This window comes from Rhinatrema bivittatum, chromosome 3 (assembly GCF_901001135.1).
Source record: "Rhinatrema bivittatum chromosome 3, aRhiBiv1.1, whole genome shotgun sequence".
NCBI lineage: Eukaryota > Metazoa > Chordata > Amphibia > Gymnophiona > Rhinatrematidae > Rhinatrema > Rhinatrema bivittatum.
Window position 1 is genome coordinate 589,704,164 of NC_042617.1, and position 27,253 is coordinate 589,731,416.

The 27,253-nt window shown below is 42.5% G+C and overlaps 1 protein-coding gene across 1 annotated transcript in view; it reads left to right on the plus strand.

Annotated features, from left to right (window-relative positions):
- TIAM2 (T cell lymphoma invasion and metastasis 2) overlaps positions 1–27,253 on the plus strand; it is a 486,712-nt gene that overhangs the window by 298,635 nt on the left and 160,824 nt on the right. Inside the window, exon 16 of the mRNA XM_029596699.1 lies at positions 25,720–25,826. Coding sequence (XP_029452559.1) covers positions 25,720–25,826 — 107 coding nt within the window. The remainder of the gene's footprint in view (positions 1–25,719; positions 25,827–27,253) is intronic.

Genomic DNA, 27,253 nt, shown 5'->3' on the forward strand with positions numbered 1-27,253 from the left:
GGGTTTCGGGAGTGCTTTTACATACACAGTCAGATGAGTTAACTGCAAATATATGACTGATGAATTTCTATCATTTGAATCAATGAAAGGTAGCAACAAGAGTAACTCTCTCTCTCTCTCTCTCATGCCAAATATGGCTAAGAGAGAATATTTCTCTAAGAAAATAAATCAAACTGGGAACAACTCACGTGAACTCTTTCATACGGTTGAGATTTTGATGCTTACGACCAATGGCAACTCCATACTTGCTGCTGCACGGATGTTTAGTATTACTTTCAAGTCTCCATGTAGAGATTACTCATATCATCTCAGCAACGAAGCCCTATCTTGTCCACTTGATCACTGTCCAACTTCATTATTGAAATCCTTGAGAGACGGTATTGCTCCTGTCTTAGCAAAAATTGTCAGTTTATCCTTGTCGGAAGGCCTGCTGCCAGAGAGTTTGAAACAAGCATTGGACCAACCCTTGCTAAGAAAGCTATCCTTGCTAGTTACCAACCAGTCTCATCTACCTTTTTTGGCTAAAGTGATTAAAATAGCAGTATTACATCAACTTAATGTTGTGGCCTGGGAGCCGCGGTTCGAGAGTGGACCCTTGAGCCGAACCACCCTGGTTAGAGTAGCTCGGGAGGCGGAGCCACAGGCACAGGTCTTCGCCCGGGAACCAGGAACCCCCCAGGAGGAGCCCGTAGGGTCCTGGAGCCTTGGGACTTAGGAGACACGCAGGGGTCTTCACCCGGGAACTGGGAACTCCCCAGGAGGAGCCCGTAGGGTCCCAGAACCTTGGGACTTGGGAGTGCAACTAAGCTCTTCACCCGGGAACCAGGACCCCCCAGGAGGAGCCCGTAGGGTCCCAGTCCCTTGGGACTTCTGCACAGTGATAGTCTCTCTAGGAAGGCCCGGGCAAGGGTGAACACAGAGTCCAGTAGCAAGAGCCAGTAGGCCAGGGAGCACCGAGCAAGCGGAAGCAGGATCAGAGTCAGTAATGTCTTGACTGGAGCTTGCTGGGTGCAAGCTGGGAGCCAGCAGCGAGTAGGCCAGAGCCTGGCAGGAAGTAGAAGGTCTCGGGACCCAAGACAGTCTGGTAGAGGTTCCAGCCCAGACCTGCAGGAGGCACTGTCCGGAGGACAGGAGCGTAGCAGCTGCGGCAGAGAAGCTGAGGACTGAGGCAGGCGACAGGCAGCGGTTGAGTCAGGAACGATCAGAGGTCGGAGGCTGGCGGCAGGCAGACGCAGAGTCAGGAACGAGCAGAGGTCGGTGGCTGGCGGCAGGCAGAAGCAGAGTCAGGAACGAGCAGAGGTCGGTGGCTGGCGGCAGGCAGAAGCAGAGTCGAACGAGCGGAGGTCGGTAGCTGAAGCAGAACAACGGAAGTGCAACTAAGAACTACACTCGGTAGCGACCCTCGTTGCAAGGCAATGAGAGGACTGAGGGACGCCGGTTATATCGGGCTTGGGGCTTGGCGTGACTAGCTCAGGCAGGGTCAAGCTTCCGGTGAGCGTATGTCCATAATGCGCGTCCCCGCGCGGGGCGGCAGCGAGACGGCCCAGCAATGGCGGACGCCCTGAATGCTCAGCAGAGCTGCGGAGGCGGCGTTCCCGGCCTCGGAGGTGAGCCCTGAACACAGCTAGCAAGGGAGAAGCGGTGGAGACCGCAACACAATGAATTTATGGAAGAAAATCAAATATTTGATCCCTTTCAATTTGGTTTTTGGAAACTCCATTGCACTGAGACCCTGCTGTTCTCCAGTTTAGACACTATCAGGGATAATTTGCTCATGGCCAAAGATATGTTCTAGTTTTACTAGACAGTGCAGCTTTCCACATCTTAAATCATGACATTTTACTCTATTTGAGAGAATGCAGGGTAGCAGGGCGAATACTAGACTAGTTCTCTTTCCTACCTTAATGGCCTTCATCAACAAATCCGCATTATGTCTCCAACTTCATCAAGTTGTATTATTAAGACTGGGATCCCTCTTCGGCTGCCCTCTTCAACATCTATATTACCCCAATTTGTAGGCTGCTAGTTGGCTCTAGTCGCGAGCTAAAGGGTCATGCGAATGACATTCAATTTTTTGTACTGACAGTGGCCTAATGGCAAGCCACAAGCCATCTGGTATTGCTCTATGGATCAACAGTAAAATTATTGTTTCACATCAAATTAGCGTTGAATGTCAAGAAAATGGAACTGCTGATCCTGGAACAGATTCCAGCGATTGATAAACCTAGTTCTTACCTTTGAGGGATATGAGATCCCCATTAAGTTGCAAGTTAAAATCCTCAGTTTTGTTTAGTATGTCCGCAGATGAATACTGTCACCAAGACTACCTTTTTCAGACTATGCATCCTACACCACTTAAGGCTATTGCTTGAAGCACAGGACTTTTGGATGGTATTGCAAGCTATGTTATTTTCAGGCCTTGATTACTGTATCTCACCATATCTGGGCGTATCAGCATCTACTTGAGAATATTGCAAATCAGCCAGAATGCCCCTGTCCAAGTACTGTGTTTGGTGACCTTCATTGGTTGCCTGTGGCCATGAGGATACAATACAAAATAGACACAGCAATACATGAACTTTTAGTAATGTCTGAATCTCCATGGATAAGGGCCATCTTCCAGATCTGTAATCCTTCACATGCATTAAGGTCATCGCAATCTGATTTTCTTGATATTCCACACTTAAAGGCTGCACATTTGGCTGAGACACATAAGGCCTTTTCTATTACCGATCCAATATTTTGGTAGTCTCTCTGAGCAATTGCAGATTACTATTTGTATAAAGACATTCGGAAAACTTCTGAAACCTATCTATTTCATTTAGGGGTAGACTTTAAAAGGTTGTGCACGTCCATCTGTGCGCGCTACCCGACGCGCGCACATGGACGCCCGATTTTATAACATGTGCGCGCATGGGGGTGCACAATTGTGCAACTTGCATGCGCCGATGCCCGTGGCCTTCCCCCATTCCCAACCCCCTAACCTAACCTCCCTTCCCTTTCCCCTAACCCTCCTGCCCCCTAGCCCTACTGTGTGGGGAACTATCTGTCACACAGACGCATGCGGTGTATGTGTGCTGTTCTGTGTTCACTCACTGCTGACTCTTTTCTTTTCCATATAGAAAAAACAATTAGTTAAACAGAACCACAAAGACTGGCAGCCTGATAAAAGTTTTCTTCTTTTCAGTCTGTCTGTGTGCTGTCCTCACTGCTGTCCCATTTCAGACAAGAGATTGCAGTGCTGCAATCTCCACACTCCTACCCTGACCCTCCACCAGTGAAGAGAAAAAGCACAGTCCCATTGCTTCTGTCTTTCTGGCACAATAAATGAGACCAACAACAGGGCCAAACTTTACCAGTACCAGAGCCAACTTTCTAAAAGCCTAGATTGAATTTTCAGGGAACTCCTCAAAAACAGAATCTTCTTTACCAACTGCTAGAGAGGAAATAGAGAGTTTCTTGCACATGCTCATTCCTTTCAGTGCGAGGATTTTTTCACTGTCACTTGATCCAGATGCTGCACCATGATTTTCCCTCTATCTGGTCTCCTGCCTCAGCTCTGACAAGGCTGTGATATGACATAGGCATGAGTTGGTTGCTATAGTTACCAGTTAGTTTTTTTGCTCAGCAATAAACAGCTATAGCCCTGAATGTGCCATAGACTTGAATTGGAAACAAAAACGAATGAGACAAAAATTTTCATTTCATTTATGGGACCCCTTCATTCTTTTCAGGGGTCAATGAATGAAACAAAAATAGGCTTATTCATTGTGCTTTATCCATTTATTTCAAACAGATGCATATCCCTATTGTGGACTTCTGGCTCTTTGCCGTTCCCTGACTTCTGTTGGGTGTGTATGTGTCGGCTGGAGGGGAAACCTCAGGAAGAATTTGCATTTTATTTGAAACTCTTGCTCACCTTACCATGTGTGAAAAGGTTGCACCCAGGCTGTTTGCAATTTCATGTTTAAGAGTAAAGGTTACACAAATATTTGGGTACAGAGTGTGAGGAAACAGGCTTCTGGCTGGTGCATTTTATTGCTTTATTTTTTTTTTAATTTATAGTTTATTAATTTCTTGTACATCTTTACAATGGAAGAAACAAAGAAAAGTTATGGATTACATAATCAAAACATTATTAGAAAAAGCAAAAGAAAATTGTTACTTGTAATTCCAAATTTTAAAGTCCACATTATATTATTGGGGGAGCTTTAGACAAAAGAAAAATAACACAACAAAATCACATCCTTGTGTAGTGGAGGAATAAAACTTTTTTACCAGTTAACTAACCCCAACTGGGACTGTCAATATGTACTCATCCTCCCTTATCTACAAGAAATGCCTCTAGGTGGGCAGGTTCCATGAAAATAAACTTATTCTTAAGAAAAGTGACCAAGCACTTGCACGGAAATTTAAGAAAGAACGTGGCTCCTAGGCCAAGTACTCTCTGTTTCATTGTTAGGAACTGCTTCCGCCTTAACTGAGTGCTCCTGGAGACATCTGGAAATACCTGGATCTTTTTACCACAGAAACAAATATCTTTATTTTTAAAGTATTGTTGAAGAACTATATTTCTATCTTGCTCTAAAGCAAATGCCACTATAAAGGTGGCCCTAGTTGGAATATCATCCACAGATGACTCCAGAAAAGCTGTTAAATTTGGGCTATCTGTGGTGATAATATCTAGTTCCATTTTATTGCTTTATAATGACTACTGCGGATTGAATCATCTGGATGTGGAGGCTTTTTCGCTGCACTTTAACTTGATTGAAAGTATTGCAGTGTCAGTCTGACTTCCTTGAGTTTGAAGGAAAATAAAGTTCAACAAAAACTGCATTAAAAAAGCGGGCAGTTCCTTTTCGATTGGAATAACGTAATCCGTGTGTTAACTAACATTTGGGAGGTTCACTCCCTTTGTCTGGTCCAAGTAGAATAAGCAGGTCGGAGTAAAAGGTGACCTGGCCAGCTGAAGACGTGCATGCACTGTGCATCCGTCTTCCCTCGCAGTTGTGCTTTAGAAGACTCTTAGCTTTTTTTTTTCATGTTACCAGATGTTGGAGATTTGGGGGAAGGTAATATTGCAGAAGTCATTTCCTAACATTACTGCTTTGTAAATGATGGCTTACAGCAGTCTTGCATTTTCCTATATGGACTCTAAATGCTGTAGTAGATCTGGCTTATAGTTGGAGCTGTAAGAATTTTTTTTACTACGTCTGGACAAGGTGAGCTTGTGGGATGTTTAACTTCATAGCATTTCCTTTCCTAAGGAGGCCCTCCTTAGAATTGGAGGATGAAAGGCATGGCTATGATGGGATTGCTATAAAATACAGGTAACTATGAGCAAATAAGAACAACACTTCATCCGTTCTTTTTATTTGATAGTTTCTTCTTTTTTTTAGTAACTTCAGGATGCTCCGTGGTTTTTACGGTCTCCTGTTTGGTGCTGCTGCTTCATTTGTCTTTAAACTTTAAAATGGAATATAAAACGCTGCCACGTGGCAATTAAAGTGTGCCATGGGATTTGGGATGCCGTTAGTCCCCATCTGTCTTGTTGCATGGCACATCTGCTTCCAGTTGGCCTCTGAAGTGGATTGGAGGAGTCATCGAGTGGGTAGAGCATGAGATTCTGGAAAGATTTTTTTTAAACTTGAAGTATGAAATATAAAATAAGCAAAGCAGTCTCCAGGTAGGAAAACTCTGCCATATCCTAAAGCATTTATCCAATCAACCTGAAGTGCCTCTGTTAGCTTTAAATTCCCAGTAAGACATCTGCAGGGCTGGAGAAACTCAGCTACTTATTAATTCATTGATATGTCAGGAAGAGTTTTCATTTATAAGGCTAAAAGATGATGTTCCTTTGCTTCATGTAGGGGGCCATTATGTGAGCACTAAGAATGAAAAACTAGAATTGCAAATGCCTTCAATCTTCCACACACATTCTTATGAAATATCCAGATTTGTGTCTTACAGTGAAATGTGTGACATAAGGCTAAAATATAATTCCATTTTCAAAGCTCCCTATCATAAGATTTAGGCGTTTATCGGTTAATACAGTTAACAGTGGTGAGTCCTTGTCCATCAGCTATTTGACTCTTACTAAACAACGTTAGAGAAAGACCAATATGGTCCATCTAGTCTGCCAAGCAAGTCTGGTTTATTTTTGGGTAGTAGCGCAAGCTCCCCCCAAGGTATAATAGAAAAGTTATCCCATTTCTTCATGTTCACTCTCTAGCCAGCAGGAATCCTCTGTGCTTGTCCCACGCCTTTTTCTATTCCACTGTTGTTCTCATCTTCACCACCTCTTCCGGGAGGGCATTCCAGGCATCCACCACCCCCTCCGTGAAGAAATATTTCCTGACGTTGTTCCTGAAGTTTCATATCATGGCCCTTAGTTTTACAATTTCCTTTCCATCGGAAAAATGTGATTTTTTTTCACATTATTAATCCCTTTCAGGAATTTGAAGGTCTGTATCATATCTCCCCTGTCTCTTCTCTCTGCCAGGATAAATATATTGAGCTCCTTCAGTGTTATCTCATACGGCTTTCTGTACAGACTCCACACCATTTTGGTCACCTTTCTCTGGACCGCTTCCATTCTGCCCTTATCTTTAAACTCTAGGAGGTCAATATTCAAAGCACAATCAGTGCTATTTAGCCGGATAAACGGGACTTTTGGGTGGATAGAGGGGTGGAGCGAGTTAGATGCATAACTTATACGCCTAACTACCGATATTCAGAGTTAGGCGTATTAGTGTACGTCCAAGTTTATACGGCCCATAAAGCAGGTAGACTTATCCGGCAAAGTGCGCACATATACGCGTATATTCAGCAGCTTTGCCATGCCGCTGAACATACATTGTGACTTGGCTAAGTTATATCCAGCTGAGTTACTTAAACGGCCAGCTTTGAGGAAACAGGACTGCTGTGTCACCTTCCCTTCCTCCACGTTGAGGAGGCAGCCATCTTCCAAAGTTCTCACTGAGAAAACCGTCAGCAGCGTAGCCTAAGAGATACTGTGTGAAGAACTGGTGCCATTGCACTTTGTTGCTGCCGGGACTGTCTCTCTCAGCAGTAGTATATCTGAGAGGAAGGGAGGGCTTTGGGTCTCCCTCTTACAGTCAGCAGAGGGGGTGAAGCCCCTCTCTTGTTGTGGGAGCAGGGGCTCAGTACCGCCAGTGACCCGGTTATTGACACCACAAGCACTAGACACTTACTAAAGTGGTGAAAAAACCTCAAACTAGAGTAATTTGGGTGGCTGTGCAGTTAACATCATGGGAGAGCGCTATTTAGAAATAACATTTCCACTCACAGGCTTGTTTCTCATGTTCATTTCTCCTTCATTTGCAATGATAAGTTGAATTGGTAAGAACAGCGCTGACTGCAAGGTAATTATGGCTTTGTCGTCAGTTAGATAGCTTTATACAATGATGGGTGAATGCAGTACTTTGCTACCTTTCTGGATGAATGCCTTTGCTTTGTGGGTGATGCTGGCATATTCAGAAACCATTTGTTTTGATTTGCCTCCCTGTGACTAAGACCGTGTAGCGTATTCCTTCTCAGCAACGTAAGACTCATTTGCAATCCACGGGATGGCTTTTATGTGGCTGAATGGAGTGCAGGGAGGATGAGGATTTTTTTTTTAATGTAAGGTTTATTTACTGTAAAAGGCTTTCCATGCAGGTCCCTAGCAACCGAAAAAACTTGCTGAATGTGTGATGCTAATATTTATCTGGAAGGATCCTAGGTGCACTTGAAATGTATTCCTTCAAAATGATGCGCAGTGGCTAATGGGCTGGGTGGCCTGAGAGGACATTTCTGGAGGTTGCACTGCATGAATGCTTCCAGTGTGTGGTCAAGGTACAATGAATTAATTACGATGGGTCAGGGGCATTAAGAAAAGTATTTTTAAAATAGTAGATGCAAGCTGGCGAAACCTTTTAGAACATCTACCCTCAGTGTTAGAAGTTACAATGATGTAAAACTAGGGTACGGGGAGAGGCAGAGTGGCAGCGGCAGGGCGTTCTGATTCATGGCCCCAGAAATCGGTTGACTAAAGATTTTGATGCTGCAATTCCAAGTATTTGTCTCTGCAACTTTAATTTGTAGCTCAACACATTACTGAACTTTTTATATTCAGAAAGGGCTGCTCTTACCTCCAGGTTGGTTTACATACGGGCCGATACAGTAAAGTGCGCTCCAGTGGAGCGCCCTGTTAGCCCGCGTTTGGCTGTGCGTTTTCGACGAGCTATTTTTACCCCTTATACAGTAAGGGGTAATAGCACATCGAAAACACGTGGCCGACCCCCCCGAAACTAATAGTGCCTGCAACATGCAAATGCAGGTTGATGGTCCTAGTAGTCATTCCCGCGCGATACAGAAAGCAAAATGTGCAGCAAAGCCGCACATTTTACTTTCAGAAATTAACGCCTGCCCAAAGGCACTCATTAATTTCGGCCAGCACCGGGAAAGTGCACAGAAAAGCAGAAAAAACTGCTTTTCTGTACACCCTCCAACTTAATATCATAGCAATACTAAGTTGGAGGCCCCAAAAAAAAAAAAAAAATTACAGATCTGCCTGCGGCCCGCGGGTTGGAAGACAGACACTCAATTTTGCCGGCGTCTGTTTTCTGAACCCATGCCTGTCACCGGGTTCGAGAACCGACGCCGGTAAAATTGAGCATCGGCTGTCAAACCCGCTGACAGCTGCCGCTCCTGTCAAAAAGGAGGTGCTAGGGACGCACTAGTGTCCCTAGCACCTCCTTTTACCGCGAGCCCTCATTTGCACGCGGGCCGATACTGAATCGTGCGTCCAGGACGCTGGCCTGTGCGTGTGTTGGGAGAGTGGGCTCTCCCGTGCTTCTTTCTGTATCGGCCCGATAGTAGTGGTGCAAAAGCAGAAGTAATTTATCCAACTCTAGGCTGGAGGGATGCCTTATTTACTAAATAATTTCATTTGATTTTCAGTGTTCATTTAAAGTTCATCACTTTTAAAAGAAGGGAAAAGTAAAATGCGTAGTTATGCTGTAAAATAGTGATACACAACCTAAAATTAAACAACATTATATGTTAAAAACAGCATTGTAAATTGGATACTGGACTGAGGCATGTACTCTGCCCTGGGCTGGGCATCCCTCCTGAGGTCCTTAGAGGGGAGAGAGTGTGAGCTTTGACCTAGGAATCCATCCCTGGGCCACAAGAGAAGAGCGTAAGATAGTAAATGATGGCAGATGAAGACCAGAATGGCCCATCTAGTCTGCCTAGTTGAGATTTAGTGCAAACCTCCGATGCCCCCCATCACTGCTACCCTCTCTACATCTACCCTAAGCATGCCCAAAACTCTGCCACCGTGGTGGCCTCTACCACCTCCATTATCTGGGCACCCTATGTCCTGGTTCCCCTCCATACTTTATTATATTCTGCAATAATCCCCACAGTCCCCAAAGCCAGTGAGGCTGCTGTAAAAAAAAATATATATATATTATCAAGTCTCTCCACACTCATGGACGTCCTGGTGCTAACTGTGCTCCCTTCCTGCAGATCACTCCAGCCCTCTGATGCCGTTATACGACTGCTGATCCCTTCCTTGGCAGGAGAGAGACAGTGAGCAGTGACCTCCTCCCCTTCTGCCTGCCAGAAGCAGGGATTGTGCATGAGTGCAGTTTTACAAAAACAAAAAAGCCCACTTCTCAGATTTTTTTTTTTACAGATTTCCACTTGCTTGTATAGAGTGAAACAAAGCAAAATTATATATATTATTTGGCTTGACAGTTTGTCCTTTTTCCTGTTGGGAGCCAGTGCTGGGATCCTTGTGCCATGAGCCTTTGTTTGCAATTACTGGATGTGAACTCTAAGGCCCATGTAACTTGCCCACTTCTCTTCCTGGTGCAGTGCCCTAGACCACCCCAGATTATGTCTTTCCCTTCATGTCTTCACAACAAAGTATGCCCTGTACCTATCCCATGCGTTCTTGAATTCCCTCTTCCACCTCCGCTGGGAGGTCATGCCATGCATTCACCGCACTTTTCCGTATTACTCTTCAGTCATACCATGATCTCTTCTTCCAGAACTTGCTTCTTTTACATTATTTATACATTTGAGGTATTTCAGTGTGTCTTATGTACCCTTTTGTCTCTTCTTTCCTCTAGGATACACATATATTGGTCTTTAAGTTTCATGCCATAGAGCCTTTGACGCAGACCCTGCACCATTTTAGTAGCCTTCTCTGCACCACCTCTACCCTGCTTATCTTTTTGGAGGTGCGGCTTCTGCAATTGGAAAGAATCCTCCAAGTGAGGCCCTACCAGAGGCAGTAAAACCAGAGAATCTGCCCGTCATCTATGAAAACCCCTGTGCCCAATATGAGCGATTTTTAAGAACTAGGATTATCACCTCCTTTTCATACTGGTCATGCCTCTCTGTCCAGCCTCTGGCCACTGTATTGTCGCACTGTTTTGTTAATGTGAGACCCTATATTGACACTGGCGGTCTCTCTTATACGTGGTACACATCAGTATCTTACTCCTCCTATACCGCTCTGCAGTTTTAGTAATTAAGCTTAGTTGTCAAGCATTCAACTCCTCAAGGTTTCTTAAATCACTCCTCATGCTGCCTGCTCCTTCAGGAGAATCTATTCTGTTGCCACTCTCCGTGTCCACAAAATGACAAACATTTCCTATGGACTCCTCAGTAATATCACAAATAAAAATAGAGAACTGAACTGACCCCGGAGCATTCCGGCCTTCTTTCCTCTGAGTGAAGCCACATTACCCTTATCCTCTGTTGTGTGTCATTCACCCAGTTCCTAATCCATGCACCCACCTTATTTATTTATTTATTTAACATTTTTCTATACCGACCTTCAAGGTTGAATACCATATCAGGTCGGTTTACATCGAACAGGGGTAGATCAGTATAACGTAACATAACATAAGGAGCAAATTTTGTGGTAAGAGACAAGAGCAGAGAAGCAAAAAGTTACATAATAACAAGGACCTTGAACTTGGAAGCTGGTTCAGCTGGAAAAAGAGAAGCCTTAAGAAGGTATTAAATTAAGTACATTGTGATATGTCCAAACTAGTAAATGAGGTGAATATTGGCGGGGCGAAGTTCCATATTCTAAAGCTGAGTAGTTATCTAGGTTTACAGATGATCCTCCTAAGTGGAACAGCAGGGTTCCAGAAATCAAAGGCTCACCGCAGGGGGTCCGGAAGAAGAATAAGCCGCGCTGACTTGGCCCAAATTGGAACCCAGAGGTGTATCTCTTACGATTTCTGCACATTTAATAAAGGGATCTCGTATACTATAAAAACAGTTCTACACAACCAAGGAAACCACAATAAAACAAAAAGAATACCCATTTGTCTTAATGTTTCATATTCTTAAACAATCACATAAGTACTGAGCAGGGATATCATAGACAGTTTAATGGCTGCCAACCGGGCAGGGCCTAGCATTTGGGCTGGCTCTGTATGGAGTTCCAGTGGAGAGACAGGATGAGATACACCACTTGTCGTGCCTTGCAAAACACCCAAGCTTGTGTAGATCTCTTTACCTAGTCATGTATTATTCACAGGGTTACCAACTAACAAACAAACATTTTTACTGGCAGTCATGGATTTTTGGCACAAGGTATGTCTGTGAAGCTAATGAAAAATATCCAAAAAACACGAAACTTCACAGTAACAATTAAGACAACACTTTGTTGTGTAAACCTACCCAGATGTTAAAGAATGGAGGAAAAAAAGACCCCAGAACCTCATGTTTCTTCTAGATAGAGAACATTCAACTTGTAGGAGGTGGTTTACAATCACTGGTCTTTAAAAAAAAACAAACTTCCAACCATCCAAATCTTTTATTTTATTATTACTGCTTGTTTTTGCTTTTTTTCTTTTCTTTTCTTTAAAACTATTACTTCAATTGTATTCAAAATCTACTGTTTAAAAATTATGAATAGACTCTTTGAACCAACAAATCACCAGATTCTTGGCAAATGCAATGTTCTCACTTTTCTTTAACTTGTCTATATATGCGTTCAGCAATGAGGAGAGAGTCCAAACGTTCTTCTCTAAAGAGTCAATAATTAATCTCTGTAACCAGAGCATAAATTCTCTGTACCCAAACTTTTCCACATTCTTAAGGATGCAACATCAATGTTTAGCTTTTAGACTTATCTGTATTTGCATTCTGCAATATTGAAAGAGTCCATTCATTCTTCTCTTAAAAGTCAGTCATTATTCTCTTGTGAGCCGACATCAGCCGATGTTTCTCCGAGAAGCTGCTTCAAGGCAAAACTGTATTAATCAAACAAAGTTATGAATAGAACAGCACTTTTAAATAACAAAGTATATCATTTTACTGAAGTCAGAATATACCTTCTCAACTACTTCGTCCAACATCTGCGGTCTGAAACAGCTAATGGCAATTTAAAGCACAAAACGCTGGTGCACGGGCCTTCTGTTTATATGGATTTAATGCCCGATGTTGATTTTTTGAAAGAGCCACCAAAAATCTGATTCGTTGAAACTTATTGATGTCACGACAGACTTTCATTTTAAATCCTTAAACCTTTTTCTTAAATTATTTTTCAAAACGACAAAAATGACATTATTGAATCCCAGAAATAAGCATGTCCTCTTCTGAATCCTCATCGGATGGTGAAGATGTCACAAATGGACCTTCGAGTGGAAATGATCGTTTTTTTAGACCGAGTTTACAAACAGAAGAGGAGAGGCAGAGGAAGAGTCAATTGGAGACATCAGCAGGGAGACTACAATGTCCACCAGGATCAGAGGATAGCCATGAGGTCAACAACTCGCCACTACAACTGGAGTCAGCCGTGATAAATATGTTTAACCTTTTGGTTTAAATATGGAAATTGATTGGTTCCCTTTTTATTGAATGGTGCTTATTTTTGGGATTCAATACTGTCATTTTTGTCGTTTTGAAAAATAAGTAAAGGGACAGATAAGTCTCAAATTCAGCCTCTTATTTATTTATTTATTTATTTTTAATTTTTATATACCGGAATTCCTGTATACAATACAAATCAGTCCGGTTTACATGGAACGAAAAGATAGCCCTGGTCTGGGAAGTCAGATCAGGGTTTTTTTACAAAGAACATTGAACAATAACATATAATACATTCATAATACAAAGAACATTGAACAATAACAATAAATCCTTAAATATTTTCGTAATTTAATTAAAATTAGGCCAATGGCATGTTGAACTTAAATTAAATGTAAGGTAAATTGAAATTTAATTTTGCATAAAATTGCATATTATTAACTGTAACACAGAATATTCCCAAGTTCAATCAGGATGCGGCGCTTAGTTACATTCTGGAGATTGGAACGCTTGCCTGAAGAGCCAGGTTTTTTAACTTTTTTTTGAACTCTGGTAGACTGGGTTCGAGGCGTAGGTCAGGGGGGAGAGCGTTCCAATGGTGTGGTCCTGCAGTTGAGAGTGCTCTTTTTCTTAGTAATGATGTTGCTGGAGGGGCGAATAATGTGCCTCTGTAAGCGCTTCTGATGGGTCTGGAGGATAGGTGTGGACGAAGTTGAGTTTGGAGTGATATAGGTGCGATGTTGTGTATTGATTTATGAATAATGGTGAGGGTTTTAAAAAGGATTCTCTGTTTGATGGGTAGCCAGTGGAGGTTGCTCAGAATGGGGGAAATATGTTCTCTTTTATTGGTGTTTGTTAGGATTCTGGCAGCGGCGTTTTGTACCATCTGTAGAGGCTTGATACTGTTAGCGGGGAGACCAAGTAGAATTGCGTTACAGTAGTCGAGTTTTGAAAAAATAATGGATTGAAGGACGAGGCGAAAGTCATTGAAGTGAAGGAGTGGTTTTAACTTTTTGAGGACTTGTAGTTTATAGAAACAGTCCTTGGTGGTGGTGTTTATAAAATTTTTTAAGTTAAGTTGATTGTCAAGCCATGCTCCTAGATCCCTGACTTTTGAGGAGAGATAAATGTTTAATGAGGAGGGTTGCGAAAGGCTGGGTGAGTAGATACGTGGGTCTTGTGAGATAAGTATCATCTCTGTTTTGCTGGAGTTTAAAATCAAGTTTAGGTTGGAGAGGAGTTGTTTAATTGGTTGTAAACAATCCTCCCAGAAGGAGAAGGTTTTTTGAATAGATTCTGTGATGGGTATGAGGATCTGGATATCGTCTGCATAGAGGTAGTGCGTAAGCTTGAGATTTGATAGCAAATGGCAGAGGGGGGAGGAGGTAAATGTTGAACAGGGTGGGTGAGAGAGATGAACCTTGTGGTACGCCTTGGTCTGATAGGATGGGTTCAGATTCCTTATTGTTTATTCTGACCTTGTAGAACCTGTTTGATAGAAACGATTTAAACCAACTGTGGGCAGTGCCTTTAATTCCTATGTTTGATAGTTGGTCTAAGAGTTGTGAGTGGTTTACCGTGTCGAAAGCTGAGGATAAATCTAGAAGAACCAGTAGGTATGATTGTTTTTTCTCCAGATTCAGAAGTAAGGTATCCGTGAGAGAAAGCAGTAGGGATTCTGTGCTTAATGATTTCCGAAAACCATATTGTGCAGGAGAGAGAATGTTGTGCTCCTCGAGATATTCGGAAAGTTGTTTATTGACTGCTTTTTCCATCAGTTTGGAAATCAATGGTAAGTTCGCAATGGGTCTGAAGTTTGCTGGGTCAGTGGGAGATGCGTTAGGTTTTTTCAGTAGTGGTTTAAGAATTGCTAGTTTTAACTGATTGGGTACCGTACCTTGGGCTAAGGAGGTATTAATGATTTCAGCAATGGGTTTTGCTACGGTGTTTGGGATGGAGGTGAGCATGTTGGTAGGTAGAGGGTCTGAGGGATGTGCAGCTGGTTTGATTTTTTTGAGTATGTTTTCGATCTCCATGGCGGATGTAGGTTCGAATGCCTCTAGACTGGCATTCTGAGAGATTTGGTATGTACTCAGAGGTGTTAGTGGAGCATTGTGGGTTGTAAGAGGTAGAGTTAGGTTGGAGATTTTTGTCTTAAAATAGGTGGCCAATTCATTGGCCTTGTTGAGTGCTTGTTGGTCTGGAATGGAAGGGGGGGTTGGTTTGGTAAGAGATGAGACGTAAGAAAATAGAGCTTTTGAGTCGAAGATGAAATTGTGAATTCTTTTTGCGTAGAAGTCCTTCTTTGTTTTGTGTATGGCATTTCTGTAGGTGTTGAGGGTGTTTTTGTAGTCCAGTCTTGCTGTATGTGAGGGGTTGTTTCTCCAGCTTTGTTCTTTATTTCGTAGTTTTTGTTTCAGGGATTTGAGTTCCGGAGTGAACCACGGTTTTCTGTTGTCTCGTGCTGGTTGTATTATTTTGGAGGAGATTGGACAGAGTTGATCTGCTATTTTGTTCGTGAGTTTGATCCATGAGGTAGTGGCTGTGTTGGCGTCTGAGAGGTCTAGTTGGCTGAGTTCTTTGGAGCATTGTTCGTTAAGTAGTTCAAGTGAGCATGGTTTCCTAAACTGTATAGTGGTATTGTTGATGTTTGGAGGTGGTGTGTTTTTCATTTTGAGGGTTGTGTTGATGATCTGGTGATCTGACCAGGGGACTGGTGTACAGGAGGGATTAGAATAGGTGGATAAGCTGTCGTTGATAAAGATGAGGTCTAATGTGTGACCTGCCTTGTGTGTGGGACCGCTGATTATTTGTGTGAATCCTAGGTGACTGAGGGAGGTTAGAAATGTTTCGCAGTTTGAGGATTGTGGGGTGGAGTCAACGTGTAAGTTGAAGTCTCCTAGGATGATGGTCGGTTTGTCTGAGTTGAGGTGTTTGGCTATCAGCTCTATTAGAGGAGAGGGGTTAGCGTCTAGGGTTCCTGGTGTAGCGTAGATGAGGAATATTTGAAGTTGTTGAGATTTGAATGTGGAGCATTCCAGTTTAGTAGTGGAGTATGATTGTTGTAAGGTTAGGCCCAGTTGTTTTTTTGCAGCAAGTAGGATTCCTCCTCCTTTTTTCTTGGGTCTGGGTATTGAGAAGAGATCAAAGGTTTGTGTTGGTAGTTGGTTTGTTAGTGTTATGTCTGAAGGTTTTAACCAGGTTTCTGTTATTGCACATACGTCTGGGTTGTTATCAATGAGGTAATCATTGAGTAGGTGCATTTTTTTGGAAAGAGACTGTGCATTGAATAGGGTTAAAGTGAAAAGTGAGAGGCCTAGTAGTTGCGTGATGGGAGATGTCATGATGGAGATTAGTCTTTGTTGTCTGGGTATGTGGATTGGGTCTGGTGGGGTGTTATTTCTGGGTTTTCTCCTGATTGTGGGGATAGGATGGAGGTGCATTTTTGTATGGAAGCCTGATTTGTGTTAAATGTTGGCGTCCTCAGCGTGTATGCTGGAGTCTTGATAGGTTGTCTGTGTGTGGAGTTGTCTGAGGAGTTGTCTGAGTCAGGCGTTGTTGAGTGGCTGCTGGAGTCCTGATAGGTTGTCTGCATGTGGAGTTGTCTGAGTCATGCGTTGTTGAGTGGCTGCTGGAGTCCTGATAGGTTGTCTGCGTGTGGAGTTGTCTGAGTCAGGCGTTGTTGTGTGGATGCTGATTCCCAGAACATTGTTTGAGTCTGTGGTTGTCTGCTTCGTCTGTTGTTGAGTGGGTATATTTCTGAAGTGTAGGAAGGAGCGAACCATGTGGCCCTTTGGGGTGTGGGTAAGTGAAAAAAGGATCCTGGCGAGAGTCTAACCCCGGAGTGCCTGGCAACGGCTGCGTGCTCTTTCTTTCTGCTGGTCTAATTTTTTTTTTTTTTTTGTTTTGGAGCTCCCGTTTCCTTAGCACGGCACCGAGGAAGGAGAGCGGGCTCTTACCCTGATTATGCTGTGCCGGTCGCGCATGGCCCGTCAAAAGAGGGTATATGTGCTAGAGTGTGTTTGAATGTTTGAATGTCTTATCCATTTATCTTGCTTATCTGCATAAGTAGCATTTTTCACACCTTTCTGGCTATCTGACTTAGCTGAAGAAGGAGGCTTTTAAGACTTCTCTGGCTAAGTAGCAGCTTTGCTGCTCTTAGACGAATAACTCAGAACTTGTCTGGATAAGTACTGCTACTTAGCCAGATAGTTATCCAGATAAGTGCAATAAGTATTCATACATTTTTTTACATGCATGCACATGTTGTAGAGTACATTTATGCATATTTTATAACCTGCAAATATCCTAAACACACAGGTTATAAAACACAGGAGTAGATTTTCCCATGTCCATATAAATGTGTATATGGCTGTGTGCATGTTTCAACGTTAGTCTCCCTGATTGTAAACTCTTTGGCCAGGGTCTTATCATAGCTGAATACTTTTCACCACTGTGTAGCACTGTGTACATGTGGTAGCACTATAAAAATAAGTATTATTGGAATTAGGCATTATGATATTCTTCATTTTCTTCAAATGGTAGAAAAAAAATAGCAAATATGGTAAAACGAAAGGACAAGACTTTTATAGCTATGTTAGTGATATACAATAGTGTAAAAGTGGCATTATGAGACTCAGAAGTTAAGGGGAGGAATATGCAGAGGATGATGAGGAAAACGCAAAATTGCTTAACAAATATTTCTGTTTTGTGTTCACTACAAAACAGCCAGGAGCAGGACCACCTAAAACGAACACAGTAAGATTAGACGTGAGGTAAACCTCAACTGATTTTCAGAAAAGGGTTTCATGAGGAGCTAACTCAATTTAAAGTAGATAAGGCGATGGGGCCAGATAGTAGCTTCTCTGGCTGATCTTTGCAATGCTTCTTTAGTTCCTGAGGACTGGAGAAGGACAGATGTGGTAAGGAGAAGACTGGGAACTACAGGCTGCTTAGTCTGATCTCTGATGAGCAAATTAATGAAATTGCTACTAAAACAAAGGGTAGTGTTGTTTCTGGATTCTAATGAATTGCAAGATGATAAGCAGCATGGTTTTACCATAGGTAAATCTCGTCAAACAAATCTGATCAATTTCTAAGGGAGAGGGCTAGATGTAGATATCATGGATTTCAGTAAGGCCTTTGTCATGGTTCTTATAAATAAATTGAGCACCCTTGATATGGGCCTTAGAGTGACTGACTTGGTTAGAAACTGGTTGAGTCAGAAGAGGCAGTGGGTAGTGGTAAATGGAGTTCATTCTGAGGAGAGCAGTTTTACTAGCGATCTGCCTCAGGGATCTGTCCTTTTACTGGTTCTTTTCAACAATTTAGTGAGCAACATTGCAGAAGGATTGTGGGGAAAGTTTGTCTTTTGATGATTCCCAGATCTGCAAAAGATTATACATCCAGGAAGGTATGGAAAACAGGAAGGATCTAGCGAAGCTCAAGGAATGGTTTAGAGTCTGGCAGTTAAAATTCAATGCTAAAAACATTAATTTAGGATGCAAGACCCCCAAGGGAGAGGTTCAGTATAGGGGGTGAAGTTCTTTTAAGCACGAGCGAAGAGTAGGATCTGGGGTGATTGTATCTGATGATCTTAAGGTGGCCAAACAGATTGATAAAGCGACAGCAAAAGCCCAAAAAGTGGTTGACTGCATAGGAATAAGAATGGTCAGCAGAAAAAGGGAGGTGATATTGGTGAGACCCCATTTGGATTACTGTGTACAATATTGGAGATTGCATCTGAAAAGGATATAAACTGCTTGGAGATGGTCCACAGGGTGGCTGCTAAAATGGTGAGAGGTCTTCATTCTAAAGCATATGGGAACAGACCGAAACACCTAAATATGTCTACCCAGAGGAAAGGGGAGATATGATAGCACAGGAAGCTAGCCACTTTCAAAGGAAAGGAGGCTCTACAAAGAAGGATGAAAATGAGACTCAGGTGTAATCTTAGGAAATATTTCTTTAAAGAGACGTTAGTGGATTCATGGAACAGCCTCCCAGTGAAGGGGATGGAAACAAAAACAGTATTTGACTTCGAGAAAGCATGGGATAAACACAGGGGATCTCTGAGGGCGTGATGAGAATTGTAAAGCTAAATTAGTTGGGCGGATGAGCAGACTAAATAGGGCATACTGTTTGTTTCTGTTCTCCATTTCTTCCTAACATTCCTTTTGGTTTTTTTTGACTGCCTGCACTGAGCTGCGACTTTCAATGTATTGTTCAAAATGACTTTGATGCTTTCTAAATGCAAACGCCATTCAACTGTAAGACCTATCTTTAGCATGACATTGAAATAAACCATGCAGGAGTCAATATCTAAATCCCTGTGCCGAGTAACTTACAGGAGAAATTGTTAATAACCCTGTGCATCTCCCTTCTGGACCATTATTATAAGAGGAGGTAAAGATTTGTAGTATTCTTATACGCTTGCTTTTACCTACCAAGACCAAAATGATAAATCAAAATAGGGGGTCTATTACCCCTATATTACGTGAGGGAGGGATAGGGTGTCAGCGTATTTTTAAAAGATATTATATACCATACATTTTACAATGTTTAAAAAGTCCTAATAAGTACTAGCAGTAACATATACCCTGTGGCAGTCATTTTATTTTTACTTTGTAATTGAATGTTTTAAAGTAGCAGTCGTACTTTTTTCTGGAACTCCCCAGGAGCAGTTATGTTTAAAAGAGTCTAAGTGCAAGAGTTGTTCCAGAAAAAGACTTTACCTGTTCTGGCTGTTATTTTCCCAACCACAAGGAAGATTATTTATTTACAAGCATTCAATATTCTGATATTTCATTAAGGTTGGGCCAGGATGGATTATATAAAATTACAAGGCAGTGAGTACATACAGATATGATAACAAATATGAGGTAGATTTCAAAGAAAATATATAGAAGTCAGTATATTAGGTAAGAATAAGGAAGAGGGTGCACTGGGCATTAATTGCATATAAATATAGTTAAGAAAGGTAAACAGCAGCGGTGTGATAGATATTAAAGATCATTTGGATAGAGGTAGCCTGGAAGTGGGCAAACCTTGTGGGATTCATGGTCAGGAAATCTTCCAATGGACTACAATAAGTCCCTGTTGTTTAGTCTCTGTTGTGGAGGTTTGGTTAAATAACCAGGTGTTGTAGAAACTTTCCGGCACAGTATTAAATATTAAGTTATTCCATATTTTAGGGCCAGAGCAGCTGAATGCATGAAACCTCATGCATGTTAGTCTAGCTGAAGCCAGTGGAGAGGAGGATTGAAGTTCCCCTGTTGGGATGTAGGAGAGTAAAAGCTGGGAAAGATATTCAGGGGTCAGTTGATTAACTCATTTGAAGTCAAAAGTGTGTTAAATTTTATCCTGCTTTCAGCCAGGGGCCAGTATAGCTGATGCATAATTAGCATAGCATAGTTGGAAGATTTGGCTCACACCAAAAGTCTAGCTGCTGTACTCTGTAAAACTTGGATTGGTTTGAGATTGTACTGCGCAATGCCATAGAATAGAGAGTTACAGTAGTCGATATGGAGTTGGTGATCAGTGAGTGTATAACAGTATTTAGGTCACATTTCACAAGGAGGTCATGTAGTTGATGAATCTGGTGTAGATAGATAAAGGAGTTTTTATCATCGCTGAGATATGGGTTTCCATTGTGAGATGCTGGTCGAATTGTACACCAAAACTACGTACAGTCTTTAGGATGTTAAAACATTCCTGGCAAGGACGATAAAGAAGATAGAGAATGGCCTTTTCGACTTAACCAGAGGAGTTTGAACTTGGAGAGAGTTTAGCTTGAATTTGTGTTTGTTAAACCATAGGGCCACTGCTGAGCGACATTAAGATTAGTGATGGCGCAGTATGGATTGTTCCTGTTTTGTCGCACAAGTAGATTTCATTGGCAAATAGGTGAGATTCAGTGTTGAAAGATTAGATGGATGATGTTGCAGACTGGGCAGATGTAGAGGTTGAAGAGGACTGGCAAAAGCAGTAAACCTTGGGGCACTCCACAGACAAGATCCCGGAGTATGGCTGTTTTGTTGGCCCATGAAACGGACTGTGATCTGTAGGCCCTAATGGTGGACGTGGACTTGAAGATTGTTACTGTGTCGGAGACTAGGTTCACTGATTCTCATGATTGGGTTACTGCTGTCTCAGGTTACATAACTTGTTTAGGAAGGACAGAGAGGACAGAAAAGGTAGAAGAGTAACTATTTGCGTCAAAAACAATATCCAAGCAACTGAATTGCAAGGGGTAGAGAAGAAGCATTATGGACCGTCCTAAAAAAAGTAGATGGTGCTTCCATTTTTACTGGTGTGATCTACAGGCCTTCTCAAATAAAAGAACTGGACAGAGATCTGATCAAAGGTATCCAAAAGGTGAGAAAGAAGGGAGAATGTTGCTCATTGGAGATTTTAATCTTCCAGATGTGGATTGGAGTATCCCTTCTGCGGAATCTATGAGAAGAGACATTACGGATGCTCTTTAAGGGGCTCTGCTCAAACAATTGGTAATGGAACCCATGAGGGATCTAATGCTTACTAATGGGGATAATGTCTCTAATGTTCGGGTAGGAGCTCACCTGAGTACCAGTGATATTCAGAGTCATGCATCTGGGGGTGAGGTAATCCGAAAGAGTTGAATATGATGGGGAATGAAACACTGATGTGCACAGTCCAAGATGGAGTTCTTGGGATAATAGTATCTGGCAATCTGAAGACAGCGAAGCAATATGAAAAGGCAGTAGCTAAAGCCAGAATAATGCTGAGCTGCATAGAGAGAGAAATAACCAGTAGGAAAAGGGAGGTAATAATGGCCTTGTACAGGTCCTTGGTAGGGCCTTACCTGGAGTACTGTGTTCAGTTCTGGAGACCATGTCTCAAAAAGGATAGAGACAGGATGGAAGTGGTCTAGAGAAGGGCAACCAAAATGGTGTGGGGGTCTGTATCGGAAGACCTATGAGGAGAGGCTGAAGGATCTAAATATGTACACCCTGGAGGAGAGGAGGTGCAGGGGAGAAATGATACAGACTTTCAAATACCTGAAAGGTTTTAATGATGAACTCATTTCAAATCCTTTCCGTTAGAAAGGAAACAGTAGAATTAGGGGTCACAAAATGAAACTCCAGGGAGATGACTCAGAACTAACATCAGGAATATTTCTTCATGGAGAGAGTGGTGAATGTTTGGAATGTGCTTCTGGAGGAAGTGGTGAAGAATAAAACAGTCAAAGAATTGAAAGGGGCATGGGATAAACACTGTGGATCCCTAAACGTTAGAGGACGGAAATGAAGAAGAGGTTGCATGGAGATAATCAGCACCAAGCATCAATTATACCCTTAACAGAAGGAATGGGGATTACTATCCTCAATCAATAGCCTTTTGATGTAACTGCAACATCGCTCCCCGCTTTCACAGCAGGGAGGGGGGGAGAGAGGAGAACTGGATACAGATAACAATCAACATAGGCGCACAGGACAACTTTTACAGCCAAGCTCCAAAGCAAAGAACATTAAGCTTTGGGTAAACATTGGGTGATTGCCAGGTTCTTGTGGCCTGGTTTGGCCTCTGTTGGAAACAGGATGCTGGGCTTGATGGACCCTTGGTCTGACCCAGCATGGCAATTTCTTATGTTCTTAAGCAGCATTGCCTGAATTATCAAGAAGATATAAGGGAAAAAGCACATTTCAGCTTCTACGCCAGTTCCCAAAGCAAGGAACATCAAGCAGCATTGTCTGAATTATCAAGAAGGCTCCTCACCAAGTAAAAATGTTGCTAGCAGTAATTTATGGGTTTGGCAGTTGCTTGGTTTTGATTGATTGTAAATATTACTACCCTTATCATAAGGCTTGGGGGTAACTTCATGGAGTGACAGTTAGTACCCTTGAAAGAAACAAGGGGTATCCTGCACGGAGTGGGAGATACGACCATAAGAAGCTTGCTGGGCAGACTGGATGGGCTATCTGCTCCTTTTCGGCCATCATTACTATGATAGGCATGATTTAAACCATTCAGGAGCAGAGCCCTCAATCCCAATGTCTCTCAAGCGTTGAAGCAGGAGTGATTGATGCTGTCAAATGCGGTGGAAAGGTGTAGTAGGGACCAGCAAGGAGTCACCATCTCGATGAACATATAGGCAAAAGCTGTAGGTTACAGCTGACAGGACAAATTCTGTCCCATAGCCTTTTCTGAAGCTGATTGGTAAGGATGGTGGACGTCTGTAGACAGTCTTGACCTTTAAAAGTTGTGACACCATCACAGGCTAGTCTATGGTTTTCAAAGTGGTTACCATCTCAAGTCAACAGTATTGCCTATCTTCCTGTTTTTCTTACATCTGCATTTTCCAATAAGTTTGGAATTGTGGGATGTATGACTGTGAAACATGGCAGAGGAGCTGGAATAATAAATATTGCTGTTTCAGATGTAATCCATGAATCGTGTATAGTACTTTCCTTTGAATAACCTTGTACTATCTGCTGCTTCCTCCCCCTTCTGCTAACACTTTTTTAAACTGCTCACTCTACTATATTCTCCCCCCTTTCTTCTAACACTCCTTTAAATCGTTTTCGCTACCCAATGTTTGTCCAATGTCTTGTAAATTTCTTTTTGCCTACCCAGTTGTCTAATCAGTATATCGACTATATGCCATTGAACCTTGTAAATTGTTGGACTGTTTCTTATTAGTTGTTGTTTTTTTTTTTTGGTTCCTTTCCACATAGTTATTGTTCAATGTAAAGGCAAAGCCTAAAAGTTCCAAGTTATTTGTAAACCGATACGATGTGCAAACGGATGTCGGTATATAAAAAAAAATTATAAATAAATAATCCCAGTGCAGCGGTTCCTATGCAAAATGGGAATGGCCAAACAATGTTCAGCCGTAGTTGACTATAGCCATATTGCTTGTAATGTTTCTTCATAATTGTGACACTGATTGAACCTGTTAAAGAGTTACAGTTTCTCATGTGATCTTTGGTACAAACATTTGTATTGAGTAAAGGTTCAACCACAAAAACACTGGGTGTAAATTATGTACATGTTTTTTCATAATAATTTGAAAATTCACCTCCAGCATGAAAGTTGTTAACTTGCCAGACGTCATCCTAATGCTTCTGGAGCAAAAGGATATGACTTAATGCTTTCCAAGGCACACAGTTTGCAAGTTTTACCAAGTGACATAAAACAGAGGTGGTTTAATGCCCTCTGCTTGAAGAAGGAGAGCAGTCCAACAACCTAAATTGGAGCAACTGGGCCCTCCAGAAAGTTCTGGGAATGTTCTGCTTGTCTGACCTTTGAACTATGATGTGTGAGGAGTTGTGGATCCTAAATTCTCAAGAGTCCTTTGTGCCTTCTACTCTGACTGCCCTTTGGCATTTCATTCTGTCTTCTGCTGCTGCCCCCAGGATCCAATTGAGACGTGAGGGTAGTTTTAAGCTGGCTCTCCAAGGCAACAAATTCAATCTAATTTAATTCCGAACAGGCTTTAATTTATAATGTTTGGCTACGAGCAGAACCTCTTTATGGAAATTAAAAACGATTTAATACATTCACAGGACGCCCACTTGTTTATTCAAGTACGTAATCATTTTGTTGCTTAATTTACTTCCCTATGGTGATAACGTTTCGCCCTAAGTAACCAAAAATGTTACAAAACAAATTAAAAGTCTGAGAACATTTGTGAGTATTCTTAAATTTGCTGTTGTCCAGTGATGAAGCCTTTAAATAGCAATGTGTTGAAAGTGTGATCAGGTTACAAAATATCGATAAAGAAGAGTATGGAGAACTGTTTTTGTAAGTGCACACACTTTTAGCATTAAACCAAATCTTTTCTGGTTTTGATAGAAAAAGCAAGCTAATGTAGTTTTTTGCAGACCAGAATTCCACAGTATTCAAGCAATTAGTGTGAACTGGATTTAAGATTTTAGCACCCATGGGCAGGGCCAGAGAGCAGCAGGTACACTCACCCCTATCCCTGCCCTGGAGAGCGAGAGGGGTCCTCCCCCCCAGAAACATAGAAATGTCAGCAGAAAAGGACCAAATGGTCCATCCGGTCTGCCCAACAAGCTTATGGTAGCATCTGCTGCGCCCTGTAGGTTACCCCCATGCTTCTCAGTTTCCCACCCTGTAAAAGTCAGGGCTCTCGTTGGTTGCTGTTTGATTCCAACTCCTCGTTACTTCTTGCCGTTGAAGCAGAAAGCAATGTTAGAATTGCATCAACAGTATCGAGGCTTATTGGTTTAGAGTAGTAAGTTACCCCCACACTTGTTTCCCCGGAACGTATAAATCGGGGCCTTTGTTGGTCGCTGTAGGAATCCAATTTCCCCTTTTCCCCATTGGCTATGTTGCATGTGCTTAAATCCAGGCCTGGTTACAGGCGACATATGAACCTTCACCGCAGACGTGTATTCCAGATGTCTTAACCCAAAGGCAGACCCAACACGACTGCCTTGTTTCCATTAGCACACAAAAGATCTAGGCCACCTACTTCCATTAGAGCTGACTTCTGCTTTACAATGTAAAGCCCTTTGATAACAATAAGGGATAGCCTCATATTTTTCTGGTAGCGCAGCAAGACACCCCAGCAGTAATAAGGGAAGTGCACAAAATGTTCAAAAGTTACAGAAAAGTCAGGGTTTTGTTTTTGTTAAATAATTAAACCTGTAGAGTATTACTTGATCTGGAGTCTATTGGCTTTTAATCTGCATTTCTTTGCTCTTGGCTGTATTGTGTTTGTTTTTTTTGGGGGGGGGGAGAGGTTGCAAAGTTACAAGGAATTAGGAACAACCCCAATATAACTGAAAAACTATATCCATGGTTATATTGGTTTCTTAGTAAATGTCTAACCTTCTGAGTAAAACATGTTCTCTCTTTGAACCATAGATTTTAGCGATGTGCCGAATGTCACTGCAGCCGGTCTGAAGAGGAATAGCACAGACGATGCCCTCGCTCAGGTGCCGCACAGGGAGAAGAGCGATCAAGCATTCAAGGTAGGACAACGTCCCAAGTCAGGTTACAAATGTTCTGTGCCTGTGCGGGTGGGGGGAATCTGGATCTGCATGCTTTTTGGATGTATTTTGCTGCCCTAATTCTCGTTTTGTGTCATTCTTTGTATTGTGTTAGAATTTGAGGCTCATGCATTTCCATAGACAAACCCAACGTGATGTTAGGTAAGGACCATAAAGACCCATCTGCTCTGCCAATTTGTGGTTTCTGTATTTCCCTTCACTTCTTGCTCACCAAGGATCCTCTCGAATTTCATTTTCCATCGATAAGCAGGGATGAATTTTAGCCGTTGCATGTGGGTAACACCATCCAGTGGCATCGAACAGACCTCTCTCTCTCTTAGAACCAGATTAAGTTTCTCCCATTTTCGGCCTGATTTTAAAAGGGCCACGCGCCTAAATTTCGGGGGGGGGGTGGTTACGCACGTGGCCAGGCCTTGTGTGTGCTTCACGCATTTTATAACAGGCGTGGCCTGTAATGCGTAGGCCTGCAAAAGGGGCAGAGGGGGGAGGCGGACTGGGACGGTGCCATCAGCCGCTGTCCCGGGGAAGTGCGTGCTGGCAGCTGGGCGGTGCGCAGAGTCTCCCGCTGCTCTGAAGGAGTAGTAAAATGAAAAAAATCTGATAGGTAGGGGTCGGAGAGGAGAGGGGAAAAGGTTGGAAGGTTAGATAAGGGAATAGAGAAGTTCCCTCCCAGTCCGCTCCGTAATTGGAGCGGACTGGGAGGGAACGTCGCTGAGCGTTGCTTTGTAAAATCACCCCCTCCCCACATGTGCGAGATGCAGGCCGCCCGCACATAAGTGTGTGGCCATCGGATTTTAGAACATGCGCACGCTGGCGCGTGGATGATATAAAATCGGCGTGTCCACGTGCGAGCGCCAGGAACCGCACACACATAGACATGCACGAGAGAGTCTTAAAATCGACCCCTATGTGTCCATGGGAAAAACTCTTAGTGAATCAGGTCCTTAGCTAGTAGAGTTTTTCACTACTGAGCATGTGCGGGAATTCACGCTTGGTCATTGTCTCACGAGCCCCTTAAGTCTTTATTCATCCAAGCACCAGCACAGAGGTGAACTTCCGTCTTTGTTTTTTCTGTGAAAATCTTTTTAACCTTTCCTCTGCACCAGTCCAGAGCTAATGGCTTCAGTGCCCTTCCCAGCTGATAGAGGCAGAGTGTTTGACCTATGACATCACTGGTATATACATACCGCTCAGAAACCAAGCCGACCAGTATTCTCTGCCTCCAGCTGATGGGCAAACTTCTGATGGAGGAGTAGTCTGAATATAATTAAATTATTGACCTTTGATGAATTTTTGTGGAAATATTGAACTCAGGATCAAAAACGTTTGGGCTGCCTGGCCATGCACCTAACTATGAGTTCAGAGTAGCGAGTCACAATATAAAACAC